The sequence below is a fragment of the Malaya genurostris genome, chromosome 1 (genome assembly GCF_030247185.1).
Source record: "Malaya genurostris strain Urasoe2022 chromosome 1, Malgen_1.1, whole genome shotgun sequence".
Taxonomy (NCBI): domain Eukaryota; kingdom Metazoa; phylum Arthropoda; class Insecta; order Diptera; family Culicidae; genus Malaya; species Malaya genurostris.
In genome coordinates, this window is record NC_080570.1 from 147,187,200 (window position 1) to 147,205,231 (window position 18,032).

At 38.2% G+C, this 18,032-nt stretch overlaps 1 protein-coding gene across 1 annotated transcript; it reads left to right on the plus strand.

Annotated features, from left to right (window-relative positions):
* The first annotated feature begins 4,549 nt into the window (after nucleotides 1-4,549).
* LOC131426132 (protein mab-21) lies at nucleotides 4,550-17,206 on the plus strand. The gene is made up of 2 exons (XM_058588587.1): nucleotides 4,550-5,744; nucleotides 16,549-17,206. The coding sequence occupies exons 1-2, from the start codon at nucleotides 4,997-4,999 to the stop codon at nucleotides 16,896-16,898; spliced, it is 1,098 nt and encodes a 365-aa protein (XP_058444570.1). The 5' UTR covers nucleotides 4,550-4,996; the 3' UTR covers nucleotides 16,899-17,206.
* Nucleotides 17,207-18,032: the final 826 nt, after the last annotated feature.

The following is an 18,032-nucleotide window of genomic DNA, read 5'->3' on the forward strand; positions in this document are numbered from 1 at the left end:
GAGAATACGGTGGATGAGGGAGCAATTCGAAGCCCAATTCGTTCAATTTCAGCATGGTTTTTCGTTGTTGTTTTTGATCGATTGTGAGCTCACGCGGCACCCATTTTGCACAAAGCTTTCTCATATCCAAATATTCGTGAATAATATGTCCAACACGTTCCTTTGATATCTTTAGGGTGTCAGCTATCTCGATCAACTTCACTTTACGGTCATTGAAAATCATTTTGTGGATTTTTTTCACGTTTTCATCGGTAACAGCCTCTTTTGGACGTCCACTGCGTTCATCGTCTTCGGTGCTCATATGACCAGTACGAAATTTTGCAAACCACTTACGAAATGTTGCTTCGCCCGGTGCAGAGTCTGGATAACACTCATCAAGCCATTTCTGGTATCGGCGAAAAATTTTTTTCATCAAAAAGTAGTGTTTCATCAACACACGAAATTCCTTTTTTTTTTCATTTTTTTCACAATAACAAAAGTAGCTTCACTCAAAATGCAATATCTCACAAACTAATAATCAGACAGCTGTCAAATTTATACACGTATCTTTTGAAGGTTGGTACTAATTGAAAATTGTATGGATTTAATTCTAGTGGCGCCCTCTCATAGAAACGATACGAACTTTTCAGCCGATCTGTTATTTTATGGAAACATAAGTGATTTTTGTTTGCTAAAATTGAAATGAACATCAATAAAACACCCGTTTCACTAACATTAGCTTCTGTGATATTATTTCCATACAATGATAAAGAAAAATCTTTCTTTTTTTCGATTACTGATGACTCGGCAATTCATGCTTCCATCCTGATAACTTTTGCCGTACTGACAGCAAAATTTCTGCTGACAAGTTCGGCAATAATTGACAGTTAACAAATTTTGGATTACCGAGATTCTCAGTAATTATACATTTTGCAGAGACGATTAGCAAGCATTTTTTGCCGAGATTCAGCAAGAAAATTTAAGTGTGTGCGATTGTCTTTCACGGATTTGGACTTTTTAACAGAAACGAGTGAAGCTAATTAGAACCAGAGGCTACCGTGTTATTGAGGTGAAAATTGAGAAAAACCTGCTACATAATGTCCCGGTTGACCGGAACAGAAGTTACCCTCGAACGAGATTTGTTGGCAGCAAGTGGACATAGTGATATGAGGTTCCTTTCGGCCTATAAGTAAAAATAGCTTTAAGGAGTTCTGTTTTGAAACCTCAATCCATTCGACGAACTCCTCCAGATTTTTCTTTCGTTTGGTTAATAAAAAAAATAATACTGAAAATGTTACTAACTTTTTGACAGCTAGTTTTCACGAAAATCGATATTTACAGAAGTTCGGTATATGAAAGACAATTTAACATACGGAGAGTATGATTTTTACCATCAGAATAAATTGGCTCAAATGGCACGTTCCCCTTGATATTTGAAGGCGACTATTCAGATTTACTGTATGAATTGTAATATTATTTACAGAATTCTGTAATAAAAACGTGATTAATCCACCTAGCAGTGAGATGATACCTTTTTTTATCAATACGCATGTGTTTTTGCATGGATATTCTTATGTGTTTTAGTTCTCATGACATTATTTTAATTATCGTCGTTTTAAACGGCAAATTGATATTTTAATCACTCATTACCCTGTAATGTCGAAACTGCAAATCGTATCGAATTTCAATCTTAACGTGTGACATTCGATTGAACATTCCATGAGATGTCGAAGTAAGTTCCACTTTAGAGTTTTTCGTCATTATTTATGGTACTTCCAGAGCCTGTATTCAGGAATTAGCATAGCCCAAAATGATTCGAATGGCCATAAATTATTACGCCAAACAATTTACATGAAATTTATGCACTCATCATCTGTAATTCCAGAATCGGATAAAATTCACCAATTTTGTATGGGACCTTAAGTCCTGTAATATTTGTTTTTGAAGTTCGATTTGGTCTTTTTTGAGAAAATGATTGAGCTTTGAGAATCGATTCGATACTGGAACCGGAATTCTAAAATCGGTGTAGCCGAAATCAGTTAAATTCACCTGAGGAGTGTGTAGACATCTTTGTGAAATTGTAGTGCGAATTCAAATTTGGGGGTACATTCCGAATCCAAAAACGAATACCGCTCAAACTGAAATAAATTTATTTGGTAATCGACTATCCAAATCTGCAAACCCGATAAACCTGATTAATTTATGTGAAATGGACATTTTTATACTAATAACCCTGTATCTCCCAAACCAGAGGTCGGATCTGACTAACAAATAAGATATATTATAGGATTTTAAGACCTCTCATTTGAATCATAGATGATTCTTAAATTTCATTTGAATCTTAGATCGGTTCAGCCATCTACGAGAAAAATTAATTGCATTATTTTAATTTCGTTTCACATATCATCCTGTGGTTCCGCAATCAGAAGTCGGATCCAAACGTAATTCAGGAACCTTGTTTGGGAGTATACGACTTTTCATATGAATCTGAGTTTGTAGAAAACGGTTTAACCATCTCCGAGAAAATTGAGTGAAATTATTTGTCACACACGCATTTGCTGATCTCGACGAACTGAGTCGTATGGTATATGGAAGTCATGTTCTTCCAGCATTTATTGCTGTAAATAGTTTAAATCAATATAATTATGGAATTACTTCCAACTCGATAATCCTGGTATCATCTGGTTTACATATGCCATATTCGAAAGATTATGTTGCCAAAAATGAACCGTGCTAAAATTGGTCCGAGGCAAATTGTCATAAAAAAGGATGCTGTACACAGTCTTTTTGGTACTTAGAAACAATTATATGTAACAGTATAAAAAATCGTGTTTCATGTTGCTCCCAAGCATTGCTTTTTCATACAGCGCTCAAAATTCCTTCTACTGGAATAAGGCTTACACAAAAATATCGATATCTCCGTTAAAAATGGACGGATTTTAACAATCTATGGCTTGTTGGATAGGTATTACCGAGCGAAATCTAAGTCTGGAAACATATTCTGTTTTCAAGGTCAAATGTGACAGATACTGTCAAAAAACTGAAAATTTTGACATAAAACTTCGTATAACACAAAAAGTAAACATCCGATCTCAAAACCATTCAATAGCGTTCTGGGTGACGGGGAGACCTTTCATTTGCGACTAGTTTGATCAAAATCGGTCCAGCCATCTCTGAGATCTCGACCTCTTAGTTGACAACACACACAGACATTTGCTCAGTTCGTCGAGCTGAATCGATTGGTATATGACATTCGGCCCTCCGGGCCTCGGAAAATGTTTCGAAAGTTTGAGCGAATTCTATACCTATTTTTTATATATATAAAAAAAGGTAAAACATGTGTAAAACTGATTCTCCCGCGGTAAAACTTTGCATAATTTTGGAAAAATTTAAATGTACCGAAACATCGGTTATTTCTAATGATTAGCGTAAGGTCTTGTAAAAAAAAATTACCGAACAACGGAATCAAATTTCATTTTAATTATTTTCCTAAAATCTCGACAATAACTCGTATGAATAAACACTGATAATTCCAATAACTTCTTTCCGAAAGCAAAGAAAATCTCGGTAATTTATAGTTTTCCCGAAACCGTGAATCTCGGTATATGCAAGCTACCTGTCAGATGAAAAATACCGAGAGCTTCATTTGTTATAAAGTTTGCCGAGCACTCGGCTGTGTGTAGAAATATTCTCCGATCTTAACGAACGGAGGCGAATGAAATTGAATTTTAATTTAACTAAGGATTTTCTCTGTGCTGGAATAGATTTACCTTGGATTGCAAACGAAAACCATATTCTGCACGAAGTGAACAGCAAAGCCCAGAAGATCTAAGCACAATGGCACGAAATTAGTTGTAAATTGCGTACTCAACGCTTGAATGACCGACTGACTATTTTTAAACATTCTCTTCTAAAAATTTATAACGCTTCTGACTATCAAACAATAAACTTATTGTTAATTATACTTTACAACATTTCACCAGCTATAAATCAGTAAAAACCAGCAGCTCAACGGAATACATTTGCCCAACCTAACTGCCTTGTAGCACCAACAAACGGGTTCATAAAAAGAGGCAATTGCGAGTGTCGTCCCATTAGGCTCACCATGCCTAACGGCACACGGCCTCCTACGCCTACCAAAACACCGAACGTGCATGCGTTTGACACCAGTAATGCAAACAAATACACACGCACAACGGAAAACGGCTATCGTACTGTCAAAAGAGCAGTCTACCACTTTACCAGGAGGGGCGTGGCTTTCGAGCGCCTCTTCATTACGAGCGTGTCGGTGTCCCGCTGCCAAAGTATACAAACAAACAAAAAAGAAAAGCGCGAAAGAGAGAGGGGGTTAGACGTGCAACACCACTACGAATACACAAAATCACATCGGAAAAACATGGTGCTTTCTGCCCTGTGTCGGCAAAACGAGGAACCGGTTACCAACGGCAACCAGAACGACGGACCAACTCACCAATACACACGTTCGCGCGCGGTGGTTCTTGCCATGCACCGCAGAAGACAAGGCTGCTGCCGTTTGCTGCTGCGTCCGTGCAGGAACATTTTTCACCCGTCCGAATCAGTTCCGTCAGTGGCGTACGAGGCGTTGCATCGATCAGTTGGGTTCGGTTGTTTGTCCCCAACCGCGTTGGTTCCCTTCGGCGGGTGTTTTTTTTCCTTCTTGCGGCGCGTACCTTAATTAATCTTGTCATTTCCAACGGAATCACCGTCCGGGACGGGAGGTGGTACAGCAGTATCTGTGATAGCGCGGCGTGTGTGAACGACCGATGTGTGGATAGCAGTTAGCAGGAAAGGGCACGTGGCCGGTTCACTTCTTTCCTTTCCCGCCGGTGCTTGCCGGCAATCCGACGTCGACGGCGGGCAGAAGCTATGCAATCAAGTTAGTGCAAACAATATCCGCCAAGTGATCGATGAGTGATCAGTGTGAAGGTGTAGATCGAAGAATAGTGTTTTATTTTTAATTGTAGTCTAACTCGCTCCGAAGCTCGCACAAAGTGAAATGCTCGTACCACCGGAGATGATTGCCGTGCAATCGAAACTCATCTACCAGATGAACAAATACTGTGCCGACCGGGTTCAAGTGCGGAAGGCTCAAATACACAAAACCATTCAGGAAGTTTGTCGAGTTGTTCAGGACGTCCTGAAGGAAGTCGAAGTGCAGGAACCGCGATTTATCTCCTCCCTAAATGATTACAACGGCCGGTTCGACGGACTGGAAGTGGTTTCCCCGACGGAGTTCGAAATTATCATCTACCTCAACCAGATGGGCGTGCTGAACTTCGTCGATGATGGAACCCTGCCGGGTTGTGCGGTGCTGAAGCTGAGCGATGGCCGCAAACGTTCCATGTCCCTGTGGGTCGAGTTCATCACGGCGTCCGGATATCTGTCGGCGCGGAAGATTCGTTCGCGCTTTCAAACCCTGGTCGCACAGGCATGCGACAAATGTGCCTACCGGGACTCGGTCAAAATGATTGCCGACACCACCGAAGTCAAACTACGGATACGGGAACGTATCATAGTACAAATAACGCCGGCTTTCAAATGTGCCGGACTGTGGCCTCGGTCGGCATCACACTGGCCACTACCGCAGATCCCGTGGCCACATCCGAACATTGTTTCCGAGGTCAAAACGGAAGGATTCGATATGCTGTCGAAGGAGTGCATTGCCCTTCAGGGGAAAAACTCCGCAATGGAAGGTGATGCGTGGGTGCTCAGCTTTACCGAGGCGGAAAACAAACTACTGCAAGGTGAGGGGATTTTCAGTGCTGTGGAAGAAAAATTTGCACGTTACCGCAACAATACCGACGGCCGAGTTTTTCCTCTTTATCGTGCAATTAAAAGTAGATTAATGTAATTTCTGCGGTACTGCATTGCGATTCACTTTTCTTGAACAGTGAAAACATTCTTGTAAGATCCATTTATAATACTAGTAACGTTTTGTGCAATCAAATTGGATGTGGAATTACACAATAGATGATAATCGTAACCTATTTCAGTGCACTCGAATGCCGTAGTCAAATGCATCTGAAAGCACTGTAAAAACAAAAGTTCAGAGGTATAGGATTTGGTTTTCAAAAAAAAAAACAAAATTGGAAAAATTTATGAAATTTTTATTGGAATCGATATGATTTCATGCAAATGCTAGCCGCGGCTCCGCTTTAGATGGGCCCTGCTCAAGGTCCAATTTTGTCACTCTCTCCAACATATCGGCCGGTATTTCACGAATAATGCCACCGGCACATAATCCTCATCAAACAATGACTTTTTACCTATTTTTATATATATAAAAAATAGGTATAGAATTCGCTCAAACTTTAGAAAATTTTTCCGAGGCCCGGAGGGCCGAATGACATATACCAATCGATTCAGCTCGACGAACTGAGCAAATGTCTGTGTGTGTGTGTGTATGTGTGTGTGTCTGTATGTGTGTTGTCAACTAAGAGGTCGAGATCTCAGAGATGGCTGAACCGATTTTGATCAAACTAGTCGCAAATGAAAGGTCTCCCCGTCACCCAAAACGCTATTGAATGGTTTTGAGATCGGATGTTCACTTTTTGAGTTATACAAAGTTTTATGTCAAAAAAGTATCTGTCACAATTGACCTTGAAAACAGAATATGTTTTCAGACTTAGATTCCGCACGGTAATACCTATCCAACAAGCCATAGATTGTTAAAATCCGTCCATTTTTAACGGAGATATCGAAATTTTTCTGTAAGCGACTTTTCCCCCTATTCCAACAGTAGGAGTTTTGAGCGCTGTATGACAAAGCAATGCTTGGGAGCAACGGAAAACACGATTTTTTATACTGTTACATACAATTGTTTCTAAGTGCCCAAAAGACTGTGTACAGCATCCTTTTTCATGACAATTAGCCTCGGACCTATTTTGGCACGGCTCGTTTTTGGCAACATAATCGTTCGAATATGACATATATAAACCAGATGATGGCAGAATTGTTTTTAATTATTTTGTTTAAACTACTTACAGCAATAAATGCTGGAACAACATAACATCCATATACCATTCGAATCAGTTCGTCGAGATCAGCAAATGCGTGTGTGACAAATAATTTCACTTAATTTTCTCGGAAAATTTCTTTTCTACAAATTCAGATTCATACGAAAAGTCGTATGCTCCCAAACAAAGTTCCTGCATTATGTTTGGTTCCGACCTCTGGTTCTGGAACTACAGGATGATATGTGAAACGAAATCAAAATTGTGTAACTCATTTTTCTCGTAGATGGCTGAACCGATCTAAGATTCAAATGAAATCTAAGAATCATCTAAGATTCAAATGAAAAGTTTCAAGGTTCTATAAAACATCTTGCTTTTCAGTCAGATCCAACTTCCGGTTTCGGGGATAGTATAAAAATGTCTATTCCACATAAATTAATCAGGTTTATCGTGTTAGCAGATTTGGATAGTCGATAAAAAAATTAACTTTTTTCAGTTTTAGTGGTATTCAGTTGTCGATCAGAAGGCACCTGAAAATTTAATTCGTGCTATGATCTCTCAAAGATGTCTTAACTGATTTTCAAATATTTTGAAACAAATGTAAACTGTACAGCTACTCAGGTGAATTTATCTGACTTCGGCCATACCGCTTTTAGAATTCCGGTTCCAGTATAAAATCGTTTCTCAAAGCTCAATCGTTTTCTCAAAAAAAAAGCCTAATCAAATTTCAGAAACAAAAATTCAAATTAAAACAAACTTATATACAAAAATTAATTAATTTTATCCAATTATGGCTTCCGGTTCTCGAATTACATGATGATGAATTTTTAAAATTCAAACCGATATAGAAGATGACAATCCCGAAAAGCTTCAAAGTTGGACTCAAAACTGTTGTAATTTATTCGTCATATGGCCATACAAATCGGTTTCAGTTATGCAGGCTCCTGAATACCGGCTCTGGAAGTACTTTAAATTACCGTAAACTCTAGAGTGGAACTTACATATCATGGCATGTTTAATCGATTATCACACTTCTAGATTCAAATTCGATCCGATTTGCTGTTTCGACATTACAGAGTAATGAGTGATTAAAATCTCAAATTGTCGATTAAAACGACGGTCACTAAAATAATGTCATGAAAACTTAAACACCGAAGAATATTCATGCAAACAACACATGCGGATTAATAAAAATAGGTATCATCTCACTGCTAGGTGGATTAAACACGTTTTTTAGAATGCATCGATAGCTCTTGCCATGCTTCTGGCTTGTCTTCACACCAGATGCGACAATTTTGCTTGTTGACGAATCCATTCAACCAGAAATGAATCTCGTCGTTGAACACAATTTTCCGATGAAAAAGTGGATCTTCCTCCAACTTTGCCTGCGCCCTTTCATGATTAAATTATAGACCAAACTGAACAAGTATGACAATGACACAAGACACAATTCACGCGTGATCTGTCAAAAACAGTGTTGCCAAAAATATACCAGCAAAAAAATTACCCTTTATTATTCATTATTCGAGACTGCTACAACGTTAATATTACGTAAAAACATTGACTAAGACTCTGGAACTGTATTGTTATTTAAGATTCTGGTACTAGATTTTTGAAACTGGTTTCTTGACTAGATTCTGGAAGTTAATTTAATACCTTAACATTCAAATGCTCGCGTTGAGATTTTCATCGAAACTTCTGAAAAAATTGACCGATCTTAATACTTTTGGTGTCATAAACAAAAACCGGGTATTATTTAATTTTATTCTGTGTTTATCGATGTCGATATGGTTCAAAAACACCGGAGTTATTCCAGATCGCGTTGGAGTAAGTTGATTTTGCCATTTGGGGTATTTTATCCAAAATACTATGAATAGACATCGAATCAGTCCTGTAATAATCTGAAAAAGTATAATTACTAAAACGTTTCGATATGAATGAACTAATCATGTGACCAAACTTCCATGAGGGTGCTGGAACCGGTCACAAGAATCCCGAAGGAACTTTTTTGAATAGATATAAAAATGTGTTCAGGCATAACAAATTCTATAATTATACAATGAAAAACGGCATTGAGACCGTATACCATTAAAAATTTTCCATCGGTGATTGTGAACTATGGTCCCGGAGAACTGCTCTTGGGACTAGATATGCGACATGTCAAAAAACATCTACTGGGCTTCTTGATCTAAACTAATTTATGTTGACAAAAGCATTTTTTCGAATATCTATCAAATTCTAAAATTCCACTGTGATTGTGTCCATATTTGTCACTTCGCACAAGAACAATAACTAATGAAGTCAGTTTTAAGCCATGTAGAAACGTTTTGATCTTCCGCCTTTTTCAACTTCAAATTTATGCTGATGTTTAAAAGTCTACTAGAAACACTGTACGAAGAGCTCTGGCGTAACAACAGACAATTTTGACGAGCGTGGCATAAAGCACAGCGAATTTGCCATGCTCTTAGATTCTAAGGCAGAAGGATACACAAATTAAACATATGTATAAAAGTAAAAGTACTTTATTTTGAGGAAATTTAGATGGAGAATAAAACTTTAGAATTGTTTCAACATAATATATATGAATAGCGGATTGTTGCGTTCCATTTTTAGCGATCTTCACGAATTACCAGTTTTAGTTTTTATGACTTTTCTAAGAAAATTTGGGTTTCGTTTTTTAATCCGTGCAAAATTTCCTTTATGTGTCAGTCGTGTAATAGCAAAGAAGATTGAAGAACAGTTTTACGCGAAGTTGAGAGACGCTCGGTTCATAGTAAACAAGATTCTTAAGAACAATCCGACCATGTCTCAGCAATTGGTACGATTGTAACTGTAATTGTAAATCTAACTTTGCTGCTGAATTCGGAGCCAGATTTTGCTGTAGATAAATAAATGGTGACAAAAAATACTCAACAGTTGTAAACATCGGAAAACCCGGAACTATTAAAATATTCGCAACGAACTATAAGTTTTATTCCACTGAGTAAATAAATCTACAAAAACAACAACTATATCATTGTTTGTTGCATCTCAGTCATTTGCTCAGTGTTATTTGTGTGGTAGAATATGTTTGTCGCCAAAAAGTATAGTATAGACGCACAATTCTCGGAGTGAAACAATGAAAAAGTTTCAAAATTCACATAACCAATGAAAGTAATAGAAACGATTATCAATATTCGGAAGCGCGAACGAAGCATATCAGTTTTTTTCGTATTCACGTTCTTCAGTTATGTGTCTGACATTACCCACCCGCCTTTTGAACATATTTGACAAAAAATTGAAATTTGCTTAAGGTTCAACTTACAACTTAAGGGATATCAGTAAATCGTTGAAAACGCATAAGCAGTTTTCTTCGCCGCTATCGTTTGATAAATCTTCATTAAAAAACATCGTTTCATTCAGAAAAATGGCCTAAATAAACTGATATTGCTTTTTGGAATATCCGCTCAACGACAGCGGAGGAAACTGCTGTTGCGGTTTTCAACAATGGATTGCTCTTCAAATAAAGTAAAATACACTAAGGAACTACGAGCTTCTCAAAGCGTTTGGTCTGATATCAACAATCCGAAGAAATCATGGGAATGTTGGAATCTAAATTAGACGTGTTTGCGAAAAACTTAGGTTTCAAAATAAAACTAAACTGCAACAATGTCTGCTGTTTGTTTAAGGAATCAGCCGATTTACAGACAAATCTACAGACCAGGCATCGCAGCAAATAATCGAATTAATAAATAAAGCCTCAGATACACTGGAAATGTCGAACCGCCTGAGAACGGTTCTGTCACTCTTGTTTGTCAAGAATCAGACTGAAACCGAGCCGTCAATATCCCCTTTAGGCGAAATTGTTGCGGTGTCGCTAGTTCCTTGTCGGAGGCACTCTAGCTTGCCCCATCATGAACAATTTACCAGTCGCGCAAAGGATGGGTATTCGAAATCCATTTGAAATCATACTGAATTTCGAATCGAATTCTAGACAAGTTAACGGGGATGGGGTTGTTCGAAATGTTGATGTAGGACTATTGTCCAAACCAAGGATGGCTTTTATCGTATCAAAGAACGCTCACTAGCAACTCTTCACACGATTCAATCAGTGCCATCAAAGAGAGACGGATATCATCGCAGTAACAAAAAACCGGTATGATTCATTTAACATAGAATGGAGACCAGTGCAAGAGCGAATTTCTCTCGATGACCTGTCTGAGAATCAAAGGTTAGCTCGCTGCTGTGGGGATTCTCTCTGAAGCAACAAACGGTCGCTTATTCTCGTTTCGCGATCCGATTCTGTATGGGCAGTGGATAATTGCGATAGAATCATTTTACTATTGCCACTTATTCTAACTATGTGCATATAACCTTTGTATAAGTTGTGTCTAAGGAGTGTATCGAAAATAAGCTATCCACAAATTTTTCTTTCAAATTATGATAAAAAACGATATTTTATTCAAACTAAAAATTGATCCTTTATTATACGAGGTTAAACTTGAGCATAAAGAAAACCGGATGAAATTTAAGTTATTTCTTCACGAGTTTTCGAACTTTTGATCGAACGCTCCTCATCAAGTTCCGGATAAGTGTTCCATCGCATTTTTTGGACGCTTGAGCCCAAATTTTTTGAACTCCTGCATGTTCCCAGCTGCCTAACCAGTCTTCTTGAAGACCCTCTTCACGATTGCCCAGTAACGTTCGATGGGTGGAAGCTGAGGATTTGGTGGATTGATATTTTTCTCAACGAAATGTATACCCTTTCCGCAAGCCAATTGAGAGTGGTTTTGGCATAGTGAGCCGACGCCAAATCCACCCAAAACAGTGGAGGTGTACTATGCTTCTTATATAAAAGCAGCAATCTCTTCTGGAAACACTCAGATCGATAGATTTCTGCATTTATAGTTCCGGTAGTGTAAAAAATGGTTGACTTCAAACCACAGGAACATATTGCTTGCCATACCAGTACCTTTCGACCAAGTTTCTCCACTTGAATCGACCTGTCCGCATCGCTCACATGCTCCCCAACGACGACAGTAAAGTATTGTGGACCTGGAAGGGTTTTTGAGTCCTCTTTTACATAAGTCTCATCGTCCATCAAAACGCATGCATCCGGACCCTGCAAAAGACGAGGATTACAATTTCCGGGCCCTTGTTGCTGCTTGCTTTTTCTGTTCTACACTTTGTTTCGGGGATTTTCTGCTTCTTGTAGGTCTTCAGGTGATTTCGCCTCTTGATACGCTTCATTATTACGACACACATTCCTGCGTTTTTGGCCAAATCACGTATTGACATTGATCTGTTCTTCATGATTAGAGATACCACTTTCTGGTCCATTTTCGGGTTGGAAGAACCGGATTTTCTGCATCTTCCAGGTAGCCCATCCAAAGAATTTGGTTCCCCAAACTTATTAATTATGTTTTTAACACTGGCATGATGAATTCCAAACCGCTTCGTCAATTTTCGCATAATAATATCCTTCTCACTTAGCCATGTGTCGAGAACTTTAATTTCCACTTCCTTTTCAATTCGCGACATTTTGAAAACGCAGAATTTCAACCGCACAAACAAGTAAAGAATCAAAAGCTGACAGCCAAACGCACAGCATGCTGCGATCTGAGCATAAAAAACCATCACAAATACATGCGTACAACACAAATGTATGTGGATAGCTTATTTTCGATACACTCCTTGTGAAAATGTATGTGAATACTCCACACAAGGGTTTTGAAATTTTGTCACCAATATTTAAATACCTTTCATTTTGAATTAAAAAAAGTATCATGTGAAAAATGGCCCAAAGCTGTCGACTCCCCCCTATTCTAGTATTCTACAAATGTCAGTTATTACCGAAATTGTCAGCAAAAAGTTTACTGACTGTTGGGTATAACCTTTACAGAATGTTCGGCAAAAGCACCTAAGGTAAATATATAATTATATAAAATCATTCAATCTGCTAACTTCGTTGAGGATAAAGACTTCTTGCGAAAGAAAGGGTTTAAGGCTGAACACACCACTTTATATAAGCTGCTTGTGAACTTACCTTCCTGTTGGAGTTCTTGGCCAATATTTTTTCCATATCTCTTCTTTGTATCATCAATTCATGTATTTCGGATTCACTAGATCGTACAAAACCGAATATTTTCGAACCAACTCAATCAAATATTCTTCATTCAATTTGCTGCTAATATTGAAATGCACTTCAACTTGTTTATAAACAAACTGTCAACGCACTAAAATCTTTGTGCAAACGCCTTTGACCTTTGACCGTGCTTCGGACGGGTCTCGACGAAGACACGGATACGTCACGGTCTAGTGAGAATAATAAGATTGAGTTGCATTGAAGATGTCCCGGGTTGGCGGTTCAATGCATAGGGCACTGGTCTTACAAATCAGTTGTCGTATGTTCGATCCCTGACCTGGAAGGATTCGTAGTGTTAGTAGAATCGTAACACCAGCCATGCAATGGTTCTGTACACCGTGAATCGGCTGCGAAGTCTGTTGAAACAGAAGGTCTAATTCCACTACAGGAATGTTATACCAAGGCTTTACTTTTTGCATTGAAAAAACAATCGACCGGTACCTATTGGATACAAATTCGTCGATTGGGACTCGAAAAGCTGTGAACTGTATTGATACATGGAAGGCAATGAAGAAACTATTGAAGACCGGAAAATCAAGAGCCTTTAACTGCGAACAGTTCTCACCTTGAATTAGAAATTAGGCCAGCGTACGAATAACTATGAAAAAGATCCCGATGTGTCCAAGTCACGATATAAAGATATAAGAAAATAATGAAGCCATGTAAAACAAACATGACAGAAAATACAGCATTCTACTTAAAAAATGTAAGCTGCTCATTTCTTTCCAAAAAATTGTTTGTTGAATAGTTAGATGATTATCTTCTTTGAATACATGCAGATTTGTACTGCTCACAAACTTGATCAGATCAGAGCCTCTCAAATTTATATCAGAGCTGCTCCAAATGAGATATTCTGATCATTTACGACACTGCTTGTTATAAGCGGTAAACCCCTTTTCGTAGTAGTAGTTGCTGTACGTTTATGCTGGAGATTGATTTGTGCTGATCTAACCATTAACAAACAAAGTAATGTACGGAGTGTACACTTTTCATTAATAGCGTTCTATGTGTACGTAAATCTTTCACAAGAATGAGTTGCATATTTTTATTACATCGAGACATTTTGTGATTTCGACGTACTGACTCGAACGGTATACGACTCTTGGCTCTCCGGGTCTTGGTTCAAACTCGCTTCGCTTTCTATATGAGAAAAACAAAAGAGTGGATTAATTATTGTTTTACAGAACTTTTCCCAACTTGCAAATCGTTTTCATAACACATACTCAATAAGTCGTGCGACTGACACATAGATCGCACTATTACTGTTACTATTACATGACATTTATGAAGTACAAACCTTCAAAAGATTATGTGTAAAATTTCATGACATTTCCATTAATCAGAATAAAGAGACATCCATTTCAGCAAAGCTACTTTTGTAAACTCCGTGCGTTAATTTATCATTGACTCTTGATGAAAAAAAACTCGAACATAGTTTCAAAAGTGTTATCCCGACTCTGCTCAATAGAAAAGAACCATTAGTTATTGGTTTGCTAAATTAAAACGCGGCCCTACAGACACCAATGCGATTGAGACCGTTCTGGTCGTCAAAGTGACTCCAGAAAAAATTGAAACAAGTCGAGAAATTGGCGATATACAAAATTGGTAAATTGAAAAGTTATAAATCAGATTTTGCGTCGATATGTGACAATGTATAAAACCTGGATCCATATATCTACACTCGGGAATCAAAACGATCACCATTTGAGTGGACTGCAGCCGGTAAATCACGTCCAAAGCGTCCTAAGGCACAACAGTCAGCTGACACGGTTATGTTTTCAGCCTTTGGGGATCCACGTGGTATAATTTTCATCGACTATGTTGAGAAGTAGCGAATACAGCATAGCGTTGTTAGATCGTTTGAATACTAAAATCAAAGAAAAACTACTTCATGTGTCTTAGAAAAGTCCACTGTTTCACCAAGACAAAGAACCTGTTCACAAGCCGATGGTTCAATTGAACGAATTACACTTCGAATTGCTTCCTAATTCGCCGTATAATTCAGATCTGACCCCCAGTGACTACTGACAATTAGCTGATCTCAAAAAAAAATTCTCGCCGGCAGTACAACTCAAATGAAGAGGCAACTGCTGAATGTGAAGCCTATTTTGAGACAAAAGACAAATCCTTCTACAAGCACGGCATCGAAAAGTTAAATAAGCGTTGGAATGATTGTATTGCTCTTGAAGAAGATTACATCGATGAATAAAACCAATTTTTGACAAAAATGTGTTTTTCTCAGTTAGTCACACGACTTATTGAGTGATGAGTTATCTCCATCTTTTTTATACAACCAAAATATTCATTTTTTATGTATCTACATACAATTTACATAATGACAACATATACTATGTTCACACTATGAGTTAGAACGAGTTTTAACTTTGATTTCATGTTTTAAGCGAAATAACATGTTTTACTTTTGCGTTATTTCATATTCAGAAACGTCACATTAAAACATGTTTTCCCGAAATAACATGATATAATTGTCAGTAAAGCACAACCCTGCTAGCATTTTCCGTCACTTTTCGACTATGTCAATTGACAATCTGTTCAACAACAGCAGTTTTGCATCAAAGTAGCCATTTAATCATAATAAAACAAAACTGAGAACTGGTGCAACCATTTTTGTTTTTTGTATTAAGAACTGACTTTTTTAGTCATTTGCTGCTCAAAAATATTTATTTCTCTTAAATGGCCAACGTTTTTAAGCAATGAAGCTCCGAAACGTTGGTAAAAAAGTGAAACGCCAAAATCATCCAAAGCAAGGAGAAATACCTGGCTTATTTCTTATTTCCCGGATGTTGTCAACGTGCTTTTTTCTTTTCTACCTGTGACGTAAACGTTTTCGCAGTTTGTTTCTAAACAAACTCAATAACAGGTAATATATCTCATGCGTATAACATAATCCTAGTGTGAACAGTGCGGTTTTAACTTCATATTACTATCGTTAAAATATGTTTTTTTTTCTGCAGTTGTGAACCTAGTATTATGAAATATATGATTTGCGATATTCATACATGAATGTTACCGAAAATTCTACGTGCGATTTACATCTAAAGATTGTTGAGTAACATGAATAGCTTCTACAATAATATACAGTATTAATTAGAAACTACAATATAACATTAGAAACAATAAAACAATATGTTTGAAAAGCAAATGTATCTCTCATATAAAACAAAATCCTGAGTGCACGATCAAGTCATTTAGACGCTTTACGTGCATCTATAAGGCAGATATAGGACTCGTTGTCTTACCTACATACAACTAATCCCGGATCGATTCAATTCGTGACTAGATAAAAGTGTCCCATTCGATCGTCAATTTGTAAATATTACACCAATTACTCAACACAAAGAGAATCGCTTCCTATTTACTTTCATTAAAAATCAATTGCAATGAATCGAACAAAAGTCTTCCATTTTCTTATATTGTTTGTCTTTTCTCTCGTTTCCCCCAATGGCACAGGCGGCTGCCGGCGGCGATGTCTCAGCATCCTGAAAACCCTGCGCGACCGGCATCTGGACCTACCGGGCAATCCGGTCTCGTCGTATGTGATGAAAACCCTGCTGCTGTACGAGTGCGAGAAACACCCGCGCGAGATGGAATGGGACGAGAACTGCATGGGCGACCGAATCAACGGGATCTTCCTGCAGCTGATCTCGTGCCTGCAGTGCCGCCGCTGTCCGCACTACTTCCTACCGAACATGGACCTGTTCAAGGGTAAATCGCCCGGAGCGCTGGAGAATGCCTCCAAGCAGGTCTGGCGACTGACTAGGATAATGCTCACCAACTCGCGGTGTCTCGAGGAACTGTAAGCCCCGGTCGAATCGGTCGAAGGGGGCAAATTAAATCAAAAGTCATGAAAGCGAATGATAGTAAGAGAGAAAGAGAGAGAGAGAAAGAATGTGTTTCGTACTTCGTACTAGTTCAAGTCCTAAATTATAACCTACGCAGTATACTTTAACGATAAATTACCTGTGGAATAAAATCGCATTAAATGAAAGTAACTTATGTCTAACCAGTAAGAAATTGACGTATACCTATTAGTAGTATATAAGTGATTAAGAAAACTTATAACTCAAAAGCTGAACTTTAATGTCGAAAAATATAAAACAATTTTACTCGAAACTATTCACTTTCATTGTTCACTCATTATATCGTATTCGCAATCCGAAATGTAGTTCGACAAACCGACACTTCTTGAAGCGAATCAAAACACCAAGACAAACCATAAAACCGACCATAAAACAGACCCATAACGATAATGAAACAGAGATGTAAGACCAGCATGCAAATTATTGCCTTCCCGCGCATTGCCATCACCCACCGCCGTCGGTTTTGCTGCTTGGCGCAGTTTAGATAAGGAAAATGCCACCACAATCTAAAATTCAAATGAGAATCGTGGCCCCTGGCCATCCACCACCCTCACGGTACCGATCCGGACGGATGGACGGACGGTGCCGGGTGGCAGCTGACCGAACGACTGAGTGACAGATATACTAGGAGTAAAATGAGTGTGATCGTGCTGTGATTTATTACATTTCTCCTTAGCTTATTAACCGCGGCAGTAGGTGGCAAGAGGCGTTTGTTTTTTTTGGGTTGCCTCATCCCCCCTTCAGTCAGTCAGTACATGAGTTATTTGACGGAATTGTCCAATTAGAATCGATCCGTTATTAGTCCGGTTTTACTAATATTGGCACAAACTTGTCACCTGGTCAACTCGATTCATTTTGAGGTCACATTGAAAGTTGTAATTTTATTTGATCGCTTCATCATTGCTGACATTTTATTTATCCGCTTCAATTTGTTTATCGTGTGCGATGGCTAGACGATGCATTTTTTCGATGCAGACACCGTAGTCATAAATCGGATCCTGTCAAACAAAGCTACAACCATTTTCGCTCATTAAATATACTCTTGACTGCAATGTGTTAGCTCTACGATGAAAA

Coding starts and splice junctions, on each gene's coding strand:
- LOC131426132 (XM_058588587.1), top strand. CDS start 4,997: ATGCTCGTACCACCGGAGATGATTGCCGTGCAATCGAAACTCATCTAC. Junction 5,745..16,548: donor GGAAAACAAACTACTGCAAG/GTGAGGGGATTT, acceptor CCAATGGCACAG/GCGGCTGCCGGCGGCGATGT.